The sequence below is a fragment of the Oryzias melastigma genome, linkage group LG4, assembly GCF_002922805.2.
Source record: "Oryzias melastigma strain HK-1 linkage group LG4, ASM292280v2, whole genome shotgun sequence".
In the NCBI taxonomy this organism is placed as follows: domain Eukaryota; kingdom Metazoa; phylum Chordata; class Actinopteri; order Beloniformes; family Adrianichthyidae; genus Oryzias; species Oryzias melastigma.
In genome coordinates, this window is record NC_050515.1 from 13,322,317 (window position 1) to 13,348,402 (window position 26,086).

General features: G+C 38.1%; 3 protein-coding genes across 11 annotated transcripts in view; 2 read left to right on the forward strand and 1 right to left on the reverse strand.

The window, feature by feature from the left end:
- Positions 1-7,926, forward strand: part of upf1 (UPF1 RNA helicase and ATPase) — an 18,782-nt gene extending 10,856 nt beyond the window's left edge. Inside the window, exons 22-24 of one of the 3 annotated variants that reach the window (XM_036211540.1) lie at positions 1,216-1,436; positions 1,542-1,664; positions 7,812-7,926. In XM_036211540.1, the coding sequence (XP_036067433.1) occupies positions 1,216-1,436; positions 1,542-1,661 (341 nt within the window). In that variant the 3' untranslated portion in view covers positions 1,662-1,664; positions 7,812-7,926. Of the gene's footprint in view, positions 1-1,215; positions 1,437-1,541; positions 1,665-1,826; positions 4,204-7,811 lie in introns of those variants that run through there. The other 2 variants (XM_024278995.2, XM_024278994.2) reach the window with 2 other exon arrangements.
- ddx49 (DEAD (Asp-Glu-Ala-Asp) box polypeptide 49) lies at positions 4,199-10,305 on the reverse strand. Of its 2 annotated transcripts, XM_024279005.2 has the most exons (14): positions 10,250-10,305; positions 10,026-10,161; positions 9,660-9,783; positions 9,012-9,097; positions 8,627-8,748; positions 8,084-8,271; positions 7,828-7,968; positions 7,531-7,606; positions 7,305-7,381; positions 7,107-7,204; positions 5,613-5,687; positions 5,314-5,402; positions 5,109-5,180; positions 4,199-4,407 (listed from the first exon to the last, which is right to left on the reverse strand). In XM_024279005.2, the coding sequence occupies exons 2-14, from the start codon at positions 10,138-10,140 to the stop codon at positions 4,261-4,263; spliced, it is 1,410 nt and encodes a 469-aa protein (XP_024134773.1). In that variant the 5' UTR covers positions 10,141-10,161; positions 10,250-10,305; the 3' UTR covers positions 4,199-4,260. The 2 variants fall into 2 exon arrangements, with proteins under 2 accessions (XP_024134773.1, XP_024134772.1); XM_024279004.2 differs by having other exon boundaries at positions 10,026-10,291.
- The window catches only part of LOC112150603 (homer protein homolog 3), a 63,232-nt gene continuing 47,423 nt past the window's right edge, over positions 10,278-26,086 (forward strand). Inside the window, exons 1-4 of one of the 6 annotated variants that reach the window (XM_024279017.1) lie at positions 10,278-10,408; positions 11,851-11,967; positions 17,693-17,800; positions 19,916-19,961. In XM_024279017.1, coding sequence (XP_024134785.1) covers positions 19,939-19,961 — 23 coding nt within the window. In that variant the 5' untranslated portion in view covers positions 10,278-10,408; positions 11,851-11,967; positions 17,693-17,800; positions 19,916-19,938. Of the gene's footprint in view, positions 10,409-11,850; positions 11,968-17,378; positions 17,801-19,915; positions 19,962-26,086 lie in introns of those variants that run through there. The other 5 variants (XM_024279018.1, XM_024279019.2, XM_024279020.2 and 2 more) reach the window with 5 other exon arrangements.

The window sequence follows — 26,086 nt, forward strand, 5'->3', positions numbered from 1 at the left end:
GAAAAAGCTAGCTCAATGTTTAATTACTAAATAGCCAAAATCCCTCAATAAAATAAATTAGTCAAAAAAGTTAGCCTGTTTCTAAAATAGAAACTGAATTCTGAATTAGCCTAAAACCCCAGTAAATAACAAATTAGCCAAAAACGTTAGCATGTTGCTAAAATAATAGCTAATCTCCAAATTTCTCCACACTACAGTTTGTTGTTGTTTTTTTTTTTTTTAAGTAGGGCTGGGTTGAAAAAATCGATCTAAGCTTAATAGATTAATAATCAATTGATCTAACACAAAAGTTCACTAGCTTGATGCTAACGTTTAATGGGATTTCCTATAAGATGACTACTGCTAATGCTCTGTTGACCTAAACATACATTGCTGACTAAATGAACAGCTTTATATAATCACAGGCGTGAATTCCTAAACTCTTTCGGAAATAGTTTTTTAAGTAACTATTTGCGGTCTGAAAACAGTTTTTTTCCCTCATACTTTCTTCTTCTTCTGGAGTAAGGTGTAAAGCTACAGCGCCATTGCCACCTAGAGGCTAATCTGAAACGCCCACCAGGAGAAGCAGAACAATTGTTGCCTCTCCTTTTGAGAATACATGTAACTATAAACAATCTCATTATTATTTCACTAATACATTTTACAGTATGTGAACTATACCGTATGATTATGAAAATCTTCAAAACATATATAGATTACTAATTCATTTCTAAACAAATGTGTAAACCATGTAAACTCAAAATTGAATTGAATAAAATTTAATTCAGTTGATCGAAGGAATAGAAAAAAATTGAATCAAATCGATTCTTAATTATTGGCGACACCAGCCCTAAATTTTAAGAGACCCACTCAGATGAAAAATGGTTTTTAACACGCTCTTGTTGCATTTTTATTACATTAAAAAAATATTAAGGTTTAAGTTGCATTTCTGTCCAGATTGTTGTGAATTGTGAGCAAACAGAAAAATGCTGTTGGAAAAAGTGTATTTGTGACGTAGAAAATGTGATGGGAGTTCCACCCGCTCCCTGATCTGATCCCTCAGCAATCGAGAAGGGGGGGCAGGGTTTTTGTCATTTTATACATGGAAAGGTGTCAGATCCATTATGAAGGTTCCTTAAGTTTCTTCCTGTTTTTAATTGTTGCCATTTACCAAAATTCCTTCATTCCGATTCTTGTGTTTTGCCTAACGGTTACAAATATTCTATTTTCATCAAGGCCGTGGTGGTATGAAAGGAAAGCCCGGGCGCAGCGGGCGGCAGAGGGTCCGCGGCATCGGGAACCAGGGTCCCGGTCAGGTCAACGGACCAAACAGCCAGGCCAGCCAGGATGGGGCCTCCCAGTCTTTCTCTCAGGGGCCGCTGACTCAGGGCTACATCTCTATGAGCCAGCCCTCTCAGATGAGCCAGCCCGGCCTGTCCCAGCCTGAGCTGTCTCAGGTAACCCGCGTGCTTAAAGCAGTTTTTCTATTTTTAATCTGTTTTAAATGCTTGTAGAGGGAAAAAAAAACAGATTGATGATGGAGTTGGTTTTCTCCTGTACAGGACAGCTACCTGGGTGATGAGTTCAAGTCTCAAATCGACGTGGCTCTGTCCCAGGACTCGACCTATCAGGGCGAACGTGCGTACCAGCATGGCGGAGTGACCGGACTGTCACAGTACTAAAGCGTAAGTCACAAACCGTCATGTGACACATTTGATTCTGAGTGGATTTTAGAAAAAGACTAAACAATTTATAGATTTATATTTAAATTGTAAGAATTTTTTGTTATAAATGTTTAGTTAAAACTTAAAAAAAAAACAAAAGAAACTGTGTCTTACATCTGGCAGGTTGCCTGAAGAAGGGAGCTAGGCTGGAGCTGAGCTTAGTTCATCAGCTTTTAAATCTGGGAAAAAATAAAAACATAAAATGGATACCTGTTTTCCTCTGCTACATCCGAAGCACCACCAAGTGAAAGCGACGGGATAGCGAAACCAAACCAATGACCAGCGAGCGAAATGAGAGGGTAGAAGAAGAGAGCACTAACCGATGCGCAGGGAGATGGAAGGAGAGGCCGCGTGAACAAGCGAAAGGCAGGAACCGATGCCCGTGCGTACTGATGGAAGGAGGTCGAGAGGATGGCGGCGTCTGGTCGGGCTGCTGAGGGGAAACGTGAGAGATCAACAAGTCTCTGAGAATCCAAAAGAGGTTCAGTCCCAAAGAAAATGATCCATGCTACAATGCCCCCCAACACAGAGTCTCTGCGAAGGCTTCAGTCAAGTTTCCTCGTCTCCCGACGAGGATCAAGGTGGAATTTGAAGAATTCTTTCTCCAAACCTGGACAGAAACGTTTGCGGAAAGCTTTCTAACATTCAGCACAGACAAAAATAGGAATCCCCATGCTGGATGTGGGTTGTCTGATCAGCCCGTGTGACATCCAAGACTTTTAAAAAAATTAGGTTAACCATGGGAAGTAATCTTCAAATGGGCCCAGACTCCTCGGCAGCCTACGAAGGAAGCAGCGGTCGACAAACCTTCTGAGAGAGGAAATAAAAACGCTGGTTTCTGTGCTTGAGTCTGATGTTGAAATACCTTTCACTTGCCTTGAGAACCACTGGCTCATTCACAAGGTCTTCAATGGGGTGGTTTCGGCCACGTCAGAGGTGGAAAGGTGTGTGGATTTCAGACTTTTTTTTTTCCTTTTCAAGGCATGAGAATCCGCAATATCGCAATCCTCATGGGACAGTTTTTCTTCTCTGGAGTACCTTTCTTATCACAGAGCACAAAATTGCAAAAAACTACAAAAAAAAAAACAAGTTGGGGGAACTCAACATGACCAGCGGAGAACATCCAAGTGTCATTTGATGTTTCTGCTTAGCCTTTTTTTTTTCTTATTGCAGTCTGTCAGAAACTGGTAAATTCTCTGCTTCAGTCGTTTTTATTTTACTTTTTTTTTTCGTAGCACGCTGTATGCTTTTAGGCGGATGCTTAAATGTTTTGCACCTTGACTGTCGAGCGAGTCCCTGCATGCAGGGAACGCAAAGGATTATGGGGGATGAGGATGAAAATGTGGCAGTCGATTCACAAAGAAGTGGAAAAGGAAGGTGGCTGGGGCAGAGTGAAGGGCGTGGCGTTTGGACCTAACAGTCCTTTATTTTTGTCTTTTTTTGTTTTTCTATAAGTCGTCGTTGATCAGTCAAACAACCAGGCAGAAGGAAAATTAGTGAATCATCAAAGATGTGAGATGGTGCCGTCAACAGGCGGCGGCGATGAATGACCAGAATTAGTGCCTATAACCTTCAGAGAAACAGCTGCAGCACAAGCATGAATGTAGTTGGAACCAGCAAATAGTGACGACAAAGGACTTTTCCATAAAAGATCCGATTATTTAAGAGCTGGGATGAGAGGCGGAGCCACCTTCCTTCTCTGTGGAGTGAAGACCGGCTGGTGTGACGGTGGACGTTTCTGCTCGTGCATAACGGTTTGCCTGCATTGTTTCAGTTCCTCTTGAGATCTATGATGCTAACATTTCTTGGACAACTGTGAACCAGAACCCCAATAGATTTAGCTTCTGTCACGTTTGCAAACCAGTGTGGGGGTTTGGAACATTTGTGTCATTTTCCTATAACCCGTCTTTTTTGTAGCAACTTGCCGATAACACGGGAAAGCGGCGCGGGCCATTTCCTGTCTTCAACCAAGACTTTTGTACCTTCCTCAAACTGTCCGAGGGATTGTAGTTTTGTAACTCTTAAAGGAGAGACGCTTTCTGAACACAGTACGAATGTAAGTCCTCCATGTGTCTCACCTGCTTCTCATTTCTGCAGATTTGTGACAATCCTGTTTCACATAGATGACTCCACCTTTAATTGACTTGTTCGGTTGACATTGTGGAAATCTCATTTGTGTTTTAATGTATCGGCCTGCTCCACTAAACTAATGTTCTAGCTTTAAAGACCCCCCCCATCACATTGCTTTGACGTGTTCCCATCTTCTGAGCCACAATTGATTGCATTGTGCGGTGATTATTATAGAAGTAATTCCGTTGTTGATTTGTTGTTCAGGTTTGCATTACCAATTACTAATTCTGTCATCCAACAAGATTAAATTGATGGATTAGAAATGTCAGTGTGATGTGAATACATATTTGCAACAAGTCTTATTTGCAGTGAAACATCATCAGTGATGATTCCCTCGGTAAACCAAATCAATAAAAAGTTTTCAATTTCATTTGCTCTTATGAGATGTTTATTTGCAGGTATGAATATATTTACAAAAGTAAAACTTTTAGGGTGGTGTCGGCTCTGTCGTCTTCTTCTTCTGTGTCTGTTTGTGTTTCTTTTGAATGGTCTCCTGGATTTTCTGCTTAAATTTCTTCTTCTGCTTCCTGATCTTCTCTAGCTCTGCTTTCCTCTTGGCCTCCAACTCTGGATCCTGTCAAACCAAAAAAAAAGTTTAATCAAAAACTCACAATTTATAAAGGAGTAGGCAGATCAAAATCAATTTGTACTTCCGTCATTCCAACGTGATTTTGAATTCTATTCAAAACGACTTTTTCTGCATGACTTGTTTTCATATAATTTTATTCATGCTTTTGTCTTATATCGGTGTAAATGTAAATATTTGACTGTTACACGTCTTTTGTAACAAGTAGAGGTGAGCCGGGTTTGTTGTCTCAATGTCGTAATGTTTACAACAATGAAAACGAGTTTGGCGAAAAACAGATTTTATTTTAAAAAATGTACGTTATGCACTTTAAATTTGCTCGCATGATTTCCGTTCAAAGTTAACAACCCCAACTTCTTCAAATTCTATAGTATTTATTGTAAATTACTGTCGGATAACTCCATTTTATCCTCATACTGTCAGACAGTCGTGCAATTAATTTCACTGCATATTATACCATATACAGTATGCCCGGTATATGTGTGACACAAAATTTAAATTTGAAATAAAACTGAAGTTAAACATAAAAAAACGAGTTCCAGCTCAAAAACTGAGTGTAATAAATGCAGCATTTTGACATGAATCTGAACTCTACATGACATTCCTCATGTTTTTGATGACTCTGCTGCAGCCAGCAGAAAGTTCACTTTAATCAGAGTAAATAGATGCATTTAAAATAGTGAACTTGCCTTTCCCTCCAGAATCAGCTGTTTCCTCTTGTTAATTTCTTTTTTCTCGTCAAAATCTGTGGATTCGAGTCTCTGCAACACAATGACAACAGAATTCTCTCAGAAATGGTTTAAAACTTTGAATACATTTATTTTGAAGAATAATCATAATTAGCGACTAAATATTAGACGAGATGATTAATTAATTGAGGACAAACAGCCTTACAATCTCACACTCCCGCCGCGTGACGTTGACTTGGGTGAGGATCTTGTGGACCTCTTTCTCCTTCACAGGGTATTCTGTCAGCTTTGTCTCTGCAGGAAAAAAAGGGTTTTAAATGACAGCTTGATCTTCTATGCAAATGATAAACTATTCCAAGGATACTCCAGCTTTCATGAAGACAGTTTGATGCTTTTTCTTTTTTTATTATTAAAAAATGTAATTTATCGTTTAGTTTAACCTGTAATATATGAGCCAATACTCCATTGCTAACGAGCTTAAGGCGTAAAAACATTCAGACGTACTTGTCTGTTCTTCGATGGAATGAACCAGATGGATGTCGTACTGCGTCACCAGGGTGATGGATATTCCGTTTCTCCCTGCAGAAGATAAAATAATCCCATCTTTGTGCTGCATATGAATCTGAATTGTTCTGCACACAGTATGTGAAACATGTTTTAAATGACTTTACAGGAAACACGCTGCCTATGCTCAACTGTGAACAGACAGAGGGAAACACTTTGACAATTGCATATGATTTTGAACAAGAAAAACAAATAAAATGTAGTTAAATCAGTGTTTTTCAAACAAAAATCACAAGACACACCAGCAAACAAAAATACAAGAAACAAAACTCTAGTTTGTATTGATGTGTAGTCCCTCCACAATGTTGTGTGCATTTTATGTAATAACTCAGCCACAAAAAGATGAAATTGCAGCTGTTTTTCCTAAAAGTTGTGATAGTTTTCAAGTGTATTTTTCAACTAAATCAAAACATTTAGTTAAGTTATCCAATAATTTCCCACACTGAAAATTTGCCCAGATAGTTGTTTTTTCCTCCAGTTTATTAAAATGCAATTTCATGTAACCTCACAAAAACGAATAAAAAGACATTCTTTCTAAATGGTAATTTATTTTTTCTATATTTTTCTTGTTTGCGCAAAATAATTTTAATGAAAATATGATCACAGCATGTTTGAAAAATACTAGTCATAACCTACATTATCTTCATGTTCAAAAGTTTAATTGTAACTACAAAAATTGTGAACAGGGGGAAGTTTCTTTTTTTTTTCTAAATCAAAACAAAAACGTTTTATTTATTTTTGGGAGATTACATTTTCAAAATTTCGCTGAAACATGTCTATTGACCATTTAACTGTAATTCTGTTTCTTTTTTTTGTTATTTCTTATATTTAAACTTTGTTCAAAAATGACTACAGTGAGTGAAATTGAATTTTTCCCTCAATCTAGCCAGAAGATTCGAAAACTTTTAAACAGATGTTTGCGTTTGTTGTGCTTCATGACCGTTAACAGAAGACACGTCAACCATGGGAGATGTAGTGAAAAGCAGTGACGCTGATGTCAGACAGACTTACGAGCTTCATTATTTCATTCACTTTTTATGCGGGAATCTACTAGGTGTCCCACAGATCCCCTCCTTCTGAGCACATCATCACATCTAACCCGATTTAAGCATCAAATTCGCCGCTCAACACTTCCACAAAAGTGTGTATGGAGACCTGATGCTCCCCCTCTGTGTGGGAGGAGCTACCGTCCAAAGTTTTTCTCGCTCTCCTTCTGAAAAACACGAAAGATGTTGAGAAATCTGGTGCTTTTATTTTGAAGAGCTCCACAAAGGCGTCAGAAACTACTCTGTGTGAAACCTGAGCCTTTTTTAATGATATTCTAGTGATACTAAATGCTTTTAGATCAGTGAAAATGATTACTTTTCCACGGCACACCTGGCGATCTCTAATGGCACACAGGTTGAAAAACACTGGGGTAAAGTAAGACCTTACCCGCTCTCGCTGTTCGTCCGACTCTGTGGATGTAGATTTTGGGAAGACCTGGGGTGTTGTGGTTGATAACAACCTGGACCGTAGGGATGTCCAAACCCCTAAAAATCAGAACAGTAAGTAACTGTTAACAGAAGAACATTTAATGAAAAAAAAAATCAATATAAGTGATGAACATGGAAGCTCTTTGGGTTTTCCTACCTGGCTGCAACATCTGTTGCAATCAGGATTTTATAAACACTGGCCTTGAACTTGGCGAGATTGGCAAAGCGCTGTCTCTGGAAAGCACAAAGAGCAAACTTTCATCTTTATCTCTTCAAAAAATCTCATCCCAGCAGTTTCTCTGAGTTGCTCCTTAAGATCTGGCTTTGACCTGTGACTGTGGTTGCCATGGCTACAGCATCACTGTGCTTTAATCCAGACTTACCTGTTTCATCATGGAGTGCAGGGAGATGGTGGGGAAGTTAAATTCCCGCAGCATCATTGTGAGAATCTGACAGTTCCTGCAAAACGGTTAAGAACAGGTGAGCATTTCTCATCACTGAAAATTAAAAAATATATTTTTTAAACAAATGTGTGCACTATTCAAATGTATAAGTATAAAAACAAAGTTTTAGTCCGATGTTGGACGATCCACGGACAAATGAAAACACTGCAGACTTAAGAAGGATTGAAAGTTCTTTTGTTGTTGACTCTGAATGTGTGCAGAGTTTGAGCATCTCACTTGCACGTGTTGGTGAAGATGATGACGGACCAGTCATCGTGTTCATCAGTGAAAGTCTGGATCAGATGAACCAGGTACGCGTCCTTCACCTTCTCTGGAGTCAAGATGTATCTCTGGTCCAGCTCTTCCACCGTTCGTGTTCTGAAAACAGCGATGAAGGAGAGTTTATCTTCATTCCAGAAATCTAAACAGCTTCAATGACATGCTTATCCACAATTATCCAACTACAATGGGTGTCAGGAATTCCATCACTCACTCTGAGGTGCTCTCCCAGAAGAAAGGTTTATTCATGGCGATGCTCTTCAGCTCTTGCAGGGTGTCGGTTAGCGTGGCGCTGAACAGCAGCGTCTGGCGTTTGGCTGGAAGGATCCCGAGGATCTCCTCCAGGTCTTTGGTGAAGTCGGTGCAACCTTGTTCCAGTAGTCGGTCGGCCTCGTCCAAAATCTGACAAATAAACACATGAAAAGAGTTAAGATGAATGACAGACTGACTTTTGAGGTTTAAGTTAACAACATATTCCTTCAATGTTTCAGGAAAAATGCAGTATGATGGAAAATTGGTGTTAAGTCAACGATCTAGCTAAAATTTGTACGCCATATTGGGAATTTCTTAAAAACTAAATGAAATATTTCACTTCTTAGTCCTCTGATGTTTTTGATCTGTTTTTGAGGGCAATTATGAACAGAAATGATCAAATTGCTGCTTCTACAAGACAAACATAGAGTTAAACGTCTTAACAAGAGGCCGTTTCACACACTGATGAGAAAAGATCCCATTTTAGTTTGCTTTCAGAGCTCACCAGGAACTTGATCTTGCTCATGCTGAAGGTGTTGGAGCTGCGGACGTGATCAGCCAGTCGGCCCGGTGTTGCTACCACCACATGCGGCTGGTTGGACAGCTCCAGGGCCTGGGTCACCATGTCTGTCCACAACACAGAGAGGATTATGGGGTTTGAACGCATTGGTTTAAGGTAGATGTGATCCTCAATGAGGAGCAAGATGGTCACACAAAATAAATAGATTTAGATAAGTAATCCCAAGCATTAACAAATTTAAAATGAACTTTTCATTGAATGTACAGAGTTTCATAGCAATAATTTCTACAGTAAGGATTTTTAGGATGCAAAAAACATCCTTTCAGATATCCTACTGGCCTCTCTAACTGATAATGATATATATATTTACCCATTCCACCAACAACTATGCACTCCTTCAGACCAAGAGGCTTCCCCAGAACTCGGAACTGCTCTGCTATCTGATAGGCCAGCTCCCTGAAAGACATTTAATTAAAGCAATTAAGACAGCTGAACAAGACGAGGAAAAACTGTTGAAATGTTAAAACATTTTGATTTTAAAAAGTAAGGTAAATTGTTCTCTGCTCTTTATGTCTCATCTTGTTGAATTATTCAATGCGGATACGAGTAAGCAACACGTCTTTCAATGATGATGAACAAAGTTGTCCTAGGAAATTATGAATTATTTAATCTGCTTTAAAAAAATCTATTTGATTAGTGTTTGTGAATCTGCTTTAAAGTGAGATCTTCCAATAATCCAACCAAATCGATCTGTCTGAAGCAAGTTGTTCATAAAATTGACCTATATCATAATAAAATCATTTCAAAATGACATAAATTGATTATAATTGGAAAATAACATTTGGATTGAGACATGGTAGGTTTATTTTAGTATAATGTAAAAAACGAGCCATCATTATTTAGTATTTTTCTGATTGTTTTCTCTTTTTGTCTCATTTTATTGGATTTGTGTATAGGAACCTAAACCCATAATACAGTTTATTCTTTTTTTTTTTTCATTTATTCTTTGTCCACTGACCTGGTAGGAGTGAGCACCAAGCAGAAGATTCCATATGGATCTTCTGACAGTTTCTGCAGAACTGGCAACACAAAGGCTGCAGTTTTCCCACTTCCAGTCTTGGCACAGCCCAGACAGTCCCGACCTGTGTGGAGGACACACACAGCTGCTTCATCTGCATTTGTTCACATCATGGAGGAAGTAACTTTAACACACCTGTTAGTGTAAGCTAACTGTTGAAAACAAAGTACACGAGCTCAAAATAGTCGTTCTGATTAAACACCGACTAATTAACAACTCAATAAATCACGACATGACTACTTTTAAGCTTTCCTTATATCCAAAGAAACGTTTTTTCAACTAAGTTTTTATTAGACGTGTTCTCACCTTCGAGGATGGCTGGGACGCAGTTTTCCTGCACAGGAGTGGGTTTATCGATCCCCAGATGTTTGCATTGTTTCACCAACCAGTTCGACAACCCCAAAGACTGAAAGTCTCCCATTTCTGATGCTTCTTGGTGTACCTAGTTCAACAAAATAACGCCAAAACAGCCCAGAAATCACATTTGTTAAAGAACTTTTCTCATCCTCGTGCGTGAACGTAAATTCTACCGTCGCTGATTGATGACGTAATGACGTACGTCATTCCGGAGATGCTCGACTGCTCCCTGCTGGTTCAAATTTAAGAACTTCAAAAGTACTATAGACACAACTAACGAACAAGTATTGTTGTTATTACAGAAAGATAATGACGAATGACAAAGAATTAAGGTAAGAACTGGGTTTTAGGCCTGAAATGGAAGGAGACAGATAAAAAAGGACAACTCCTTTACTAAAAAAACAGCAATTTTGGGCAGTTAAACTTACATAATAGACTTTATGTGGTATTGATGTTGATAAAATTTTCTTCCGGCCATGTTTCAGTTTTCCCTGGAGTTTCATTGACAGCATAATAAGAGAATCATAGACAGTCTTCTTCCAGAACCATGGAGATCCAAACTGTTCTGGAACTATATATTCAAGACAGATATAAAAGACCCTTTCCAAAAAGTGTTAATAGCATGGCAAACTGCAGATTTACTTCCATAGTACCATTAAAAAAATGAGCTTCCATAGAAAATAAATTCAGATCCCACTGTTTATTTGATTTTAAGTATTATTTTGTTTATTTTAACATATTCCAGCTCATAAAACACAAAAACATAATTTCAAAAAAATTAGAATACTATAGAGAAATATGACCAAATTTAGCAGGACATGAATATTTTAAAGCTGAGTTTCATCAACTAATCATCTACAAAACTCAAAGCGCCGACACAGATTTCTCACATGTCATTAAATTGGTTCTGTTAGGTTTGTCTCAGTTTGGTTCAATATGAGGAAGACTTCCGACTTGAAAACTAGCCAGCAGACCATCATTGATCCCCTCTATAGTCTGGGTAAAGCCACAAAGATGTTCTTAGCTAAGGAGGCTGGTTGTTCACAGGGCGCTGTGTCCAAGCAGATTAGCGGAAAGTCTAATGAACGGGTAAAATGGGGCAAGAGTTTTAAGCGTTTTATGAGCCTGAACTGCAATTTATGTAAAAATAAAGATTAATTGGAAACTTTTCCATGATATTCTAATTATTTGGAAATTATCTGCATGTTTTGGAATCTGCTGAAGCCCCATTTTAGAAGTCACAGCCCCCAACTACCACGAGAACCCGTGTTGCCTTCAACTCCCAAATTTCTTCCAGCTTTTCTTTTAGACAAACTTGTTATCAGTCATCGCTGTTTTGTCTGTCGGTATCTGTAGCTGAGTCACGGTCAACTACTTTAGGAGGTGTTTCCATCTTTGGGCACCATGTTTCTGAGTAGCCTACTCTTCCAGCCACTGTTTACCGAATATTTTGGAGTATAATTCACAGGAGCCAAAACATGTATTATAAAGGGGAAAAAACATACACCGGAAATTACTGTATATTTGCTGGTTAGTTATATTCTTTTTCTTCCATTCCTTTTCTTTCTCCTGCATTCAATAATGCAGTAGATACTCAGCGATACAACTGTATTCACTATTTTGCTTTGAAGTCGACTTTCTGATGCTTTTCTGAATGTTGGGCCTTGGTGTGCTGTGATAGAGTAACTCCTTCTTTCATATAAGCAACCTTCCTATCTTTGTCTTATTTTAGTCACTTTATTCTAATGAAATACATTGGATATTTTGTTTTCAGCAGTTTTTACTCCTCGGGATTTAGTATTCAAAGATGGGTCTCCCAGTAAAGCAAAACAATCCCAGCCACTCCATAGCAACTTTGTCTGAAGCAACAATGGAAGGTGACATCGGTAAGGTAAGCATTTAACATTTCTCTGTTTTATTTTTATCCCTAGTCAAAAGTGAGTCTAATGCTCTTCTGCCTGAGTTTAAAATAAACCACAAAGCGTCACCAACAGCAGTTTTTTTTAAATGACAAATTTATCCTAAAGCTCAAAACTTAGTTTCTAACTTTTTATGAAGTTCAGTGAAAATTAAACCGGATGTGACAGTCACTGAGAGGTAGTTCAGATAATGTTTTTGAACAAGTAAATAACAAAATGCTTCTTTTGCACAAACCATTATTACTTTTTTTTTTTTAAGATTTAATGTTTTTTTTTTGTATAATAGTTGTAAGTCAGGTTTGGACTGGAGGCCATGCTCGTTTCCATGTCACTTTTCTTATCATCTTTGTTGTCTTTCTAGGCTTTAAGTGAATTCTAACAGTGAAGTGAAGATATTTGCTCATTTTATCTATTTTTTATTTTTTTAAAAACAAAATTAGCCCCATTTAATGCACAAAGAATAATTAATTTAATAGAACAGATGTGTCTGTTTGTGGAAGCTCAGATCTTTTTGACATCTGACTGTTTTCTGTTGCAAATTTTCCATCAGTTTTTTTAATTTGTTTTATTTTTTTCTATGTTTTAACCCCAAGAGTGTTTTTTATTCAATTTAGACAACATCAAGTGTGAAATTCCGCCTCTCAAAGATAAGTGAAACGGTGACACAGAGTTTCAGATCAATAAAAATATTTAATTTTATCAATGTGGCGGACAAATAAGAAGTCCTATTTTCCTATTTTACGGTCTGTTTCACTCTGTGGTTTGTGCACAACAATGCTGCAAACAGAAATCAACTGAAACGGTTTCATTTTTCTGGTAAGTTTCTAAGTCATACAGCGAGTGATTTCTGATCTTCTGTCATCATTCTGTATTCAGATGGTGACTGATGCGCTCACTCACTGTCAGGGATTTGCCGCCTTCTGTTCATTCCCAGCTGTTCTGCATGGATTTAAAGCTCAGGTCTCAGTCTCAGTCTGGACATTTTTCATTGCTCATTTTGACCAAAAAGAAAAGAAAAAAGACAGAACAGTCAAAGTGGCCACAAAGAGACTTATAGTAGCTTTTTGCTTGATGAAAAACTTTTTTCTCTCTAGTTTGTTTGGATTTACAAAGAATGAACAATCTGTGACTTCTTTTTCTGGTTGGTCATTGTGTGATAATGTTTAAGGCTAAACTCCAATGTCTCCTAATGCTATGGAAATGTCATTTATTATTTCAGACATTTTTAAGTCATTTTAGTGATTAAGTTGTGTGATAAACAACATAGACAATGGTATTGTCCATTAAGATAATTAAAAATTAAAATAAAGAATCCATTAGGTTACATTTGACAGGAAGAGTCATTCATCCTGTGACAAATTTTGACCCATCCAAGCTGTCCTCGACTTTTGCTCAATAGCTAGGATAGGCTCCAGCAACCCGCAAATGAATGGATGGAAACATGAATTGTCTTTTAACAGTATAGAAAATAAATTAAACCAAAGTGTTTGTACATTGGGGCATGAAAGTATTTAGTCAACCACCAATTTTGCAAGTTCTCCCACTTAAAAAGATGAGAGAGGTCTGTAATTTTCATCATAGACATACCTCAACTATGACAGAAAAAATGAGGAAAAATCCAGAAAACTCTATTGACTGATTTTTAAATACTTTATTTGCGAATGGAGGAAAATAAGTATTTGGTCACCTACAAACAAGCAAGATTTCAAATACTTATTTTCCACCCTAATTTATAAATAAATTATTTTAAAATAAGACGGTGTGATTTTCTAGATTTTTTTTCTCACTTTGTCTCTCATAGTTATGCCTATAATGAAAATTACAGACCTCCCCCCTCTTCTTAAAGAACTTGCACAATTGGTGGCTGATTAAATAGTTTTTTGCCTGACAGTATTTTCCTGATGATTAACACTCAAGTAACGAGCTAATGGACATCAACCAGATTTCTAAACTACCAGAGAATAAAAGTCTGGCTTTAGGATTCCTTAACAAACGGACAAATCCAGATGGAAAGCTGTGGAAAGAGATGCTCTGATGTCTCAGCGCAGGTTCACTCTGAAATTCACCAACAAATCAAAAAGTCTCTTTCAGCTGACCTTTTTTAAACTTGGCAGATGCATTATTGAAACATCAGAGGAACTTTCTTTTCTTTTCTCTACTTCTGCCTCCTTCCATTAAAAAAGGAATCCTTTTAAGCCAGTCCCTCCAGTGTTCTCGTCAGATTTTGCTGTCTTTGAAAGGAGGTGTTAAATCCGTGTTCTGCAAACACAAAGACGAGTATGAGGAAATTACCGTCTTGGATTTGACAAAAAAATTACAGCACAAGTGAGAATCATGCTTGGATGTCAGAAGTTTTTAAAAAGCAGATTATTTGAAAAAGAAGTTTCAAAGAGCTTCAGATAACTGAAAGTCAGGTTTATGATTTGGTAGACAAAGACATTCTGTAATAGTTGTATTTCAGCCTTTTTGGATTTAGCAGGGCATCAATATCAGGGAGCAACTGCAGAATTTTGTTTTATGAAAAACTTTACAACTAATATTATCAGTCAAAAATGGTTTTCAGTGAAGTGTCACTCTTGTTTATCACAGGGTTGTGTGGAAACCTCTGCGCCAGACAAAGCTCCAAGGCTTTTCAAACAGGCGCGACAGGCAGAAAACAACAAAAAGATAATTTAAAAAAAACAACACCTTTACACGCTAAAGGCAAAATTTAAAGACAGAAAAGAAAAACGGATGACATCCTCAGAGAAGATTAGAAGATGCTTTTTTGACATTTATGGATTTCAGGCTTCAGGAAATGATCTACCAAAGATTTGCAGCTTGAAAATCTAATCTTTCATTTTTGCTTAAAATCTGGCTTTGTTATAAACAAAAACTCAATTTGTGCTCAGCTTTTGTAGTCACATCTGCATCTTGAAATGAAAATAAAATAATGAAATAATGAGATTAAACCCGTGATGTATGAGTTCGGAGCAGGGAAAGTCTTCCAAGAGAAGCCGTCTGTGTCTGGACACCGGTGTGCCAGAGCTGATTAAGGCCCCGTGTGGCTGAAGATTCAGTCCGTTCTGTCCAGCTGTGCTAGAAATTACCTCAGACTGTGAAGTGTTGTTTCCAATAAGCACAGAGGTTGTTTGCATGCGAGACAGAGATCCAATGTTCCCTGCTGCCTCTCTGCAGCACAGAGGAGCAGTCAGCTGCATCGCCGTAGCAGACCAGTGACCGTCAGTGCTCTTCCACCACGTCTTCAGCTTGTTTTGCAGCAAATAAATAGAAATTTTAAATTAGAAGTAAAGTCTAACTAATGTCTGTTTAGGTTTTTATTTTTTAACATTTCTGAAATCTCATCTGTGCAAGAGTGAAAAACATTAAGAAAAGTGACGTTTTTGTGCTTCAAAAGACTCAACATATGTACAAAACCACAACCGTATTTCACATAAATATGATGATATTTAAGAAAATAAGGACCCAAAAAAACAACAGAAACCTGCAAGAAAGTTCTACTGAAAGATGCTTCATCTTTACAGTTTACTGACAGTCCTTGATGAACATTTCAAACAAAACTGACGCTTTCTTCATTATAAAAGAGACATGCTTCAAAGCAGGCTTTGTGCAGGAATGTGTGATCTTTTAATGTCATTTTGTTAAACGGATACTTGCTAGGATACATAAATAAGTATTTAAGTTGTGATTTTTTTAAAAAGTCTTCCAATATTTTTTTTTTACCAATATTTTGTTTGAATAAAATAAATGTAACAAACGTTTGTGTTGATCATTGCCTGACTCAAACTTTGTTTTACAGATGGTTTAGAATTGTTATTACTGTTAAAGTCTCAGATTTGCACAGACACTGTCTTGAACAAGGTCAACCTGAGGCTCTTTTATCTCTGTATTGAGTCTCTTTGGCTTTGAAAAAATAAGTTAAATATTTAAATAAATAATTCATGTGTAGTTTTGCTGTTTATTTGTTTCAGTTTCGTCATTCATGTTTGTATTTTAAAAATATCAGATAACTGAACAAAGTGAAGGTTAATCTACTGTCACTGTAGTTTAATTTTTTATAAAGTTTAAACATTTTTTCGATCTATTGCTGAACAACAATATGTAGCTGAAGTTCTAAAGCGAAACATTTGCATTTACATGTATAGATAAAAATGGTGGATTCTAGTGGTTCAACGACTTATTTTAACAATGGTTTGTTAATATTATAATTTTTAGTTGCCGTTGCAATTCATAGTCAATATTGATTCATTTTGAACAATCTGATTCACTGACCTAAAATCGACCCAGGACATCTTTAGCCAAAAGTTCAGCCAGTGTGACTCAGAGATAAATACCTGCTGCTGAACAGATCAGGTGAAGTTTTCCAGATTCCTTTCAAGAATATCAAGTTATATTAAATATGTGTACAAACACATAAATAAACTTACCATGCTTCAATCCAAATGGTATTTTCCAATAACGATTATCAATTTATCTCATTTTGAAACAATTGATTGATTCAATTCTGTTTGTAACTTTCTCCAGACAGATAAATCTGGTCGGACTGTAGGAATATAAATCGATTAATTGATTAACTGTTACACCCCTTGTGGGTTTTAAATCAATATTGTCATGTTTACATTCAATAGTGACAGGAGAAAAAGGATGAAGGTGCACCAAAGTCCCAATGATAGAGAATTGATCGACTTTCTTACATTTTTATCTCAAGTAAATCGGCTGTAGCAGGAGGATCGTATTTGACAAACTTATTAGGGTATGTTTATTTTAAAAATAACTTGTAGGTACTGCAATTAAAGTCAAATAAGTTGTACATAGAAAAATATAACATAATTATTGTAAAAAAATTAAAATGCTGATTTTATAGATGTTTTATTACAAAACCAATTAAAATTTGTTTTTCTAAACAGGAAAGTGGGAATTTGTGGCTTCCACTTTTTTTTCAGTAAGAAACAAACCCAAATGGCTGTTTTTTATCGTTTTATCGTTGTCGTCTTAGTGATTAAAAAAAAATAATAATAACTTAATTGAACAAAATGCAAGTGCGCAACATGAGAAACAATGTACTTTACAGAGACAATATGTAACAGCCAGGGGGGGGTTGATTTTAAATGACAGATTTCAATAGCCTTGAGAACCTTTTTGTTGGTGGAATTTTATACTATTTTTTAAATAGAATTTAAATATTGTATGAGTTGTGGAAGATATTGTGTTTTATTATTAAACTTACATGTATGTCTGAAGAATTTTTCCATGTAATCCGGAATTTTTCTGAAATCCGAAAATGTTGACATGCCATTCGCATTAAGTCCACCGGGGGCGCCAAAGGGCGCCCTGGCCCCCGTGAGAATGCTTGAATGGGATCCCAGAGCGATCTGGCTCAGAGGTGGGAGGGGAACACAGCGCCTAAGTTCTGGAGGAGGTCTGAGCCGGGAGCTGTGTGCTGCTCGTTTTTTTCTTTCTTTCTTTATTTCATCGACAGTCCCCCGTCTGTCCAGCACGCAGATCTGAGCCAAACGTTCGCTGTGCGTAATTACGCACGGAGACGGCAGATCCGCGGCGTTACTCGGCGAGGAAACCCGCGGACAAAGGACGGCGGGCTGTCTGGAGTGCAACAACTGACTTGAGAGAAGAGGAATACTGGAGGGGAAACGGGATTCCGGAGTCGGAAGTGATTTTTTTCCTCCCTTTTCCTTTTAGAAATGTAAAAAGGATTTTCCGAGAGGAACTTGTGTGATTCAGGAAGGAATCCAGAAAGAGTTCGTGTGTGGATTTAGTCCCAACACCAGCAGACCCTCGGAGCATGGGGTAAGTTGGAAAGCAGAAATATCTCTCTAGCTGTCGGGGAGAAAACAGTTAACTTTGCAATGACTTCCGAGCATGTGTTTGATCCACGGAACCACCGCGCGTTTCTATTTAAAGAAGACGCACATATGATTGCAATCAGTTCACACATGACGCCGCTCTGTGTTTACGTCCCTAAATCCATGCCAAATAAAGATATCCTTTCTGCGTGAAGCTGCAGATTCCTGACCCACTTTCCACAAAAGTCTCCTGTTCGTTGCAGCCTCGCTGTCAGGGACCGCCAGGACGTTTTTTTTTAACTTTATGATAGTGAACTGATGCACAGGCGGCGTCTTGTTCAACTCTGATTGAGCTGGCACGTCTGCAGATGCGTCTTGGTGCTGCATCCTCACGCGCACTGGTGAGAGAACACGAGCTTGGAGCACTTCCAGGAGAGGTTGCTGTGCAGGAGACCTCCTCGCTGCACACACTACCCCCTCAAGAGAGATTTTCCAGCCCTGCTTTCATGACAGTGTCATCGCACTCCAGATGGGAAGCAATCAAAAGGCTTCTTTTGTTGAAAAAGCCAAAATCCACATCTAACTGTGTTTGAATGCTCTTTTAATCTCTGCTCTCTGCAGGTGATGCTTTTTAAAAATCGTCTTTAGTTAAAATGCAAGTTTTTTGTCATATAATTTACTACAATTTAAGCTCCAGAAAGAAAATGTTTAAAAAAAACCCTTATAGAGAAGAACTTAGTCTTTGTTCATAGAGCAGGGATGCCCGACCTCTGGTCCTCCAGATGCCACTCTCTACCAGGTCTCCCTGCTCTGCTTGCTGCTGATTAGCTGACTGTGATTCCATATTCTGACTGACTGAACACACCTCTCTCAGGTAATCAGCAGCAAGCACTGCAGGGAAAGCAGTGTTAGGGAGCTGAAAGACGCAGATAAATTTTCAGTCATTTCACAGGAGGAAGCTTAAAACAAGAGGGATTTAAGTAAACCTCACATAAGATAATGTTAGGAATGCTTATAGCTTCATCTAATGAATGTTGTTTTCTAAACAGAGACATAAAAAATGCTCTTCTTTTAAGCATGTGTGTGTGTGCAAGTTGTTGCTTTTCTTATCTAACTTTTGGGGAAAATGTACTTAATTTCAGGCTCAAAACATGGGAAAAAAACACAGACTTTGCATGCTTTTAAGGTGTTATCATTTCTCGCTGAGTGGTTAAAGCAATGCAATGAATATACATGAGTTAGAGAAAAGCACCTGAATGCACCAGCACTGAAAAAAACAAACATTTGTTTGAATTCTGCTGATTTCTCTGGAGGATTTAGAGCAGGGGTCTGTAACCTTTAACCCTGACGCTTAAACACAAAATCGTTAACATACTGTAACTTTTCCACCGTTAACACGATCAGTGTCATTCCAGTAAATTTTGGAGGAAATTTACTGGAATGACGTTGATCGTGTTACCACTTGAAAAGTTACAGTAAATCAAAGAACAAAAACACTGGAGCTCAGGTGTTAAAGGGTTAACACTAAAACAGCCATTTCTTCGTTTTTGTCAAAAGTCCCACACGAATAATAATAAAAATACACTTTAATTTATGTTTTTAAGGCTATTAAGTCATTCATCCACAAAATGTAACTTTTAAATAATTAAAATAATTGATTAATTAATTGAATTTTACTGTATACAGCAGCTCATGCAAGGTCCTTTCAAAATAAAATGCATCTTGTGTCAAATAACCAAGTATTAAATGGATGTTCACGTTGACAGCCATCATTTTATGCTCTGTTTTATGATAAAAGTGTGCCACAAGCAAAAGCTCCTTACTGAAGTTCATTTAATTTCTCTTATTTACTTCGCTTTGGTTGAGAAATACATCAAAGTAAAGTTGTGATTGTGTTATTTCTCACTTCAGGCTTTTACAGTTCTGAAACTCATTTGACCTTAATCCAAAAAGTATTTTTTAACCAACTTTGTATTCAAACTGCATTGAAAAAAAATCCCATTTTGGATCAATATTAGGAAGTGTTGCATCATCAGGAGTGACTGGACTGCATTACCTGACACGCTCTGCAGCTGCAATGTCTAACCTGGACCTTCTTTCTTCTGCGGTTCTGCTTCAGAGGAGTAACCTGCGGGCTGTAAAATGTACCCGATACACCGTGAGAGGTATGAACGCACCGTCACCTCTGTGTTGTGGCTCTGCATGACAGAGATGGGCGATCCCGCAAGCTCTGGTTTCCTCAGAGGTGATGCTGAGCCTCAGATCACTGCAACAGAATCTTCCCTCAGCAAAAAACTGCCTGAATGCGAACAGCGTTGCCATTCATGCATAATTTATTAGAAAGTGTAATGAATGTAGACATTTGGCCCCAAATAAATAAGTAAATAAATTTGACAAGTGTAAAAGTATCTTAATATTAATGAGTTTCTTGCTGAAACTTTTAAATGAGGGCAGCTATTAATGGAAAAGGTTGTATCTTGGAATGGAGAGCATTAACTATTAGTCTCTATTTGCAACAGAATCAGGCATTTGTTGGGATTGATCCACCTGTCTCTACATCCTCACTTTTTATACATCCATCATCACGTCAGACCCGGGATGTTAAACTTTGTCTCCGTACTTTGTGGAAACGGCATCAAACGGCGGATGTTAGCGGATCGCGGGCTCCGTGTTTGTCTTGATGTGAGCACGCTGCACGGCTCCCGCTGTCATCGCCTGCTGTCCCTTTCATCATGTCACCCTCCTGTCACTTGTTCCCCTGCAGCTCGGGTGCTGCATAAACTGTTGCTTATAGGAGCTGCGTGCTCCCAGCATGCTTTGCATGCCTAAATAAAAAGTTTGAAATCATGAGAGATCTTCTGCGTTTCGTGTTGTTTTTCACCGGGAAATGATCTTTTGAATCCTTACTGATTTTGGACAACTATTTATAATTTTAAAATGGTTTATTTGAACAGAAACAAAATATCATCAACAAAAAGTTCCAGTGTATAAAATGGAATACATGGTGACAAAACACTAGTTTGTACTTTGTGTGAAGGTATTTTTTTGTAATTTGTCTCCAGATTTTCTCCCACCTCGTGATGTATTTTTTGTCACTCCACTTTTCAGTTCCTTTTTGTGTTAGTTTTTTTTCTGCTGACATTTGGGAACTTGAACCTTCACTTCCTCCACAGATTGAGGTCTGGAGACTGGCTTGACCACTCTGTACTTCTTCTTGAGCTTTTGTTGCTATGGCTGTGCTTAAGCTCAATTTTATGCAGAAATATCCATCCGTAACTCTTTTTTTTCCCACATCCTGGCAGATGGAAGAATATTCTTCACTAAAGATTTAAAGTTCCACTTCTTTTAATCTATTGTTCATTAGCAATTCACCTCTGAGTTGAGGGTGTTACAGTTGGCCCAAAAGTAAGCCAGCACTCATTTCCCATCATCTCTTTAGTCTTGTTTCTACTGAGCGGTCCGGTATGATATTTTGAGCGTTTCTATTGTAAAATTGACCAATTAAAAAGTACTAAACCTCTTAGAGGGGCCCCCCCCCATCAGTTATAGGTCCATAGAAAACTGGAACAGAACAGTTAGGGCGGAACCGTTGTAGCCACCCGTTAGCTAACGTTTCTAACGGCGGTATTCATCGTAGCTGCCTGCAGTCTTCTTTCAAACATGAAATATGTTGCATCACAATGATGCGATGACACGGTAGCGGTCTACACCATGGACGCGACGGAGGCTTTACTGAGTGGAAATGAGAATGAACTGAACCGTACCTTACTATACCGGACCAAACCAGACTAGACAGCTCAGTGGAAATAAAGTTTTTGTTGACATTCTCTGGTAGCTTACAACCCATCACGCCCTCAGGCGTTAGACGTACATGGATCTATTTGTCTGTAAGTGGATGCATCAGAACAGAACGCCAATTCCTAGTTCTTGAGCTCGTTCCTTCCCCAAATACGACGAGTTCAGCTGAAGCTCAAGAAGAGCCTTTATTTTAGTCTCATTCAACCTCACCATTTCCCCCCAGTTCTCCTCTGAATCATTATGTAAATTGGCAAACTTTACATGCACATGTGCTCTTAAGGGGAGGTGGTGGAGCTGCCTTGAGATCATTGACAGAATCCTTTCATGGACTTCTGGCCTGATTTCTTATCTCTGTCCATAGATGCCAAAACTCTACAAGACCACATTCCCAACATTGTTGACCATGATGGAGGGTTTGAGTTATGATAGATTACTTATCTTAGCAAGTGAATTTTAAACAAATAAGTTTAGACTCATATGAAGATATTGCTTCTTATTTCAGATCATTATCTGTGTCTGAGACACATTGGAGCCAGAAAACTCAAGAATGTGAATCCCTTTATCTTAAAATTTGTTTTCTAGATTTTTTTTCTTTCTTTTTTTGAATCTCTCTCTCAATATTCAAGTAAACCTGCCACTGAAATTACAGACTGATCATTTCTTTGCCAGTGGGCAAACATTAAAAAATCAGCGGGGAGATCAAAAAACTGTTTTTCTCTTACTGTAAGAGAACATTTCCCTCTGATGTTCTGAGACTAGAATATTCAGCTTTGGTGGACTCTTTTATGCTTTAATGCCACTTTATGTTCCATTGAAAGCTTTGATATTACTCAGATTTCATTTAAACTACTGCAGTAAAATGTTCACCTTTCAATAGATGCACTCATCTATGTGCTTGGTGAACTCATTATGGAAATATTTTTGATTTAGAGGTAATAATCTGAATTAATTAACCATATTACTTGATTTGAAAGCCCATGATTTATTTATTGTAATTAATTTCTCACACAAGAGCAAAGCTTCTGCTTGGAATCCAGCAGTTTAAAAACCATGCTGTGTTTCTTCAGGATCATTTCTGGGTTTCTGTTTGTTTTTCTCAAGTGATCGGGGTCTGTTTGTTCACTTCTCCCTGGCTACTATTTCTTATTTTCAGATTCTGCAATAAGATTAATTTACAGTGTTTTGGCTGAAGCCTGGACCCCTGAATATGGGTTTATGTTTTCTGCGTAAGGGTCACATAAAGTGCATTATATGTTCAGCTCGCTGCACTGCACAAACCAATGACTCACAACTCGGGGACACAAAAGGAGCAGATTTACTGCAGAGACTGCCTCAGAAGAACGGTGAAAACACTGAAAAAAGAGGATATCATTTTCAGCAGCAGTTTAAATAAAGCTTTACTTAAAACTCAGGATCATTTTAAACCTGTTTTCTTTCTGCAGTTACTGTTGCTTTTTTTTTTAAGAACATGTCTCTGCATGTTTTACTTAATTAGCTATTCACACAAGAAGTTGACACTATTCTAGAGTTTTTGTAGTCCGCGGCAGATCTGACTTAATCACTTTATGTGCGTCACTGTGCTTTCTAGAAACTGTCAAGCGCGTCCTCCTGCTGGTCAAGGAGAAACCAGCTGCTCGGCTCCTTAATTGCTGCTTCGGAATGATTTGCAGTTGCATGAATACGGAGTCATCTTTTTATGTGCCTGTTTGCTTTACTTTACTTCAATTTACAGAAGCATGAATGGAGAGATCTGCTCTTTCTCTTTTTCTGACCTTCATCCTGAATGCAGACAACACATTGCCTTTGTGTCAACTTCACTATTCATGACAGCAGCAAGTTATCTTCCCAACTCCTGCAAGTGGAGCTGACCTTCACATTAGTGCAGCAGCAGCAGCGCTCTGGTGCAGGATAATGAGAGCTTTTTTTTGTTCTTGTTCCTATCAAAGAAAACCTGCAGTCCTTCAGAGCCCTCCCCACTCTCCACACCAGAGAAGGAAACGCGTCTCGCTGTGTGTTGCAGATGGTGACTTGTTGAGCGGCTGTAGTGTGACTTGGCGTTTCCCCTTTGCTGGGCTATTTTTGTTCAGAGTTGTAGCGGGTCATGTTGCCCAACAGAGCTGGGAGCATGGAGGCGAGCTCTCAGCGGTCAGAGGAAGTAAACCCTTAAAGGAGAAGTTCTTTAAGAAGAACAAAGAAAACGGGACAACAGGAAAAGAAAGCTTGACTTCTCTGGGATGCCTGAGGCCCTCAGAGGATGTAATGTTACTCTCAGATGGTGAAAAATGACACCCAGCCTTGCAGATTCAGTTTTACATGCGATGAACTTTTCCAGATGGAAGCAGAAAGTAGGACTCGTCTTTGTTTTATGTGGGTCAAAGCATACTGATTAACTGTGATTAATAAAGAGACAGAAAACACAGCCTCACAGGAGGACCTTTTTCTCGCCCCCTAAACCGGTAAATGGACGTCTTAGTGAGTCTGGATAGAAAAAAATAATAGATAAAAAAGGAGCATATGCTTTTACTGTGAAAGAGAATGAGGTCTTGTGCAGAAATTATTGTGTGACTTTGCAAGGTGCACAGTTATAAATGAAAGGTCACACATCATTAAAATGCACTTTTGCAGAAGGTAATACAAATTTTCCGAGATGTTAATTAACAACGGACCCTAAAAAAGAGCCACTTTGAACACGGCCTTTACATCTGTGCCCATAGCAACTGGTTTATGGGTGGAATTGGAGTCTTTGCTTTTGTGCTTTTTTGGTGGGGTTTGTCTGATTTAAAACTGTTTTTTTCTGCTGTAGGCTACAAAATACAGAGCGGAACAAAATTTAAGATCTAAATGACACATTAAGAGACTTAAATAAGTTTGTCTTTGAGTTATCAGTTTTGAAACCTTTGAAGTCCTATTTTGATCTATTTTAAAAGTGTTCCCGGTGGTCTTTTATTTAAAATTATACTGTTTTTCGGCAAAATAATAATAAAAAAACTGTAATTTTCTAGGACATAGTTTCTGCAGAGCGGTAGTAGGTCATCAGGAGTTCACGTCTGAGTTGGCATAGAGTAAGCCTGCCCTCATTTACCATCATCCCTTTGTTTACACTCTCTCCCACTAGCTTACTGCCCCATACAAACTCAGCCGATTGTAGTTCGTAGCCGACATAACAACTACAAACTGTATTTTTTGTCTGCTCCTGATACACAACAATTTGATAAAAAAAATAACTAAAACATAATTAAAATAATTAATCTGGATTTTCTTTATATATGTCTTCCGTTATAAGAAATGTGCTACAAGAACACATTAAAACACAATATTTTAACATAGTCTTGACCCTAATTAGTATTTTTAAGATTCAAACAAGCATTAGCAGAACAGGTAATGTATAATCACATTGCATAACTGGTAGCGGGAATAAGCTTATAATTAATCAAAAACACAAAGTATGTCTTATCATGCGTGAAGTTTACATACTGTATATCTTCCAATAGTGGCAGAGTCTAATAGACACCGGTCTCCATTAAACGCCGGCTCTAACTGATGTTCAGTCTATAACTGTGGACGGATTTCTTTATACACTCCCCCTCCCCAAATGCACAAGCGTGCAGATCATAGACATAATGGTGCAGATGCTGGCAGTGTTGCCAGATTGTGTGAAAAAACACCCAATTTGAGCGGAAAACTACCCAATCTGGCAACACTGATCCTGGGTATTGCGTAGCGATGTAAGTAAGTAAGTAAGTAAATCTTTATTCTCATAGCACTTTTCATAAAGTGCTTCACAAAAAGTCACAATACAGGAAAAATCAATAAAAACTTTACATATAAATAAATACAGGAAAATGATAAAATATTAATGGCAGATAGCAACTAAAAAGGCGGAGGACGGTGAAATAAAATGAGAATATCAGCGATGGGTAAGAAACGCTCATTCGAGTTTAGTGTTTAAACTTCGTGTGGTGGCACACTGCAAGGAACATTCTGGTGAGGAATCTGCACGACATTTAGAATAGATCCCAAACGAATCAGAGGATGGCGCAAGCAGATGTGTGATAGTGAGAAGATGGCTGCAGAAAAAGAGCAAACCGATTTCCTGGTGGAGGTGTAAAGAAAGCGAACGATTTTGGGATAATAAAAGGAATTTGAAAAAATATATTTTCAAGATTAAGATAAAAATCTAAATCATAAAATATCTTTGTAAAGAAAACTTTCTTCTTTACCTGCATTCTCATTCCGGCTGTGCCTTTTGGCACAATTTCTTTTCTGCTTTGTCTCCTGATCCTCCGAAAAACCGAGCTTTTCTTTCTGGTGAGCCTAAACTTTATAATATAATCCGTAAAAGTTGGATCTCCCTCACAGCTTTCCAGATCGCACACGGCTCAGAGGCTCCAGGTCCTTTAAGTTTGAGGTGTACTTTCCTAATGAGCGGCTGGTTGTTTCTGACCAGAAGGCAAGACAGGAAGGCTTGGCTTGTGTTTTTCTGATCAAAGGC

Coding starts and splice junctions, on each gene's coding strand:
- ddx49 (XM_024279005.2), bottom strand. CDS start 10,140: ATGGGAGACTTTCAGTCTTTGGGGTTGTCGAACTGGTTGGTGAAACAA. Junction 5,688..7,106: donor CGGACGAACAGCGAGAGCGG/GTAAGGTCTTAC, acceptor TATCTTCTGCAG/GGAGAAACGGAATATCCATC. Junction 5,181..5,313: donor CGCGGCGGGAGTGTGAGATT/GTAAGGCTGTTT, acceptor ATTGTGTTGCAG/AGACTCGAATCCACAGATTT.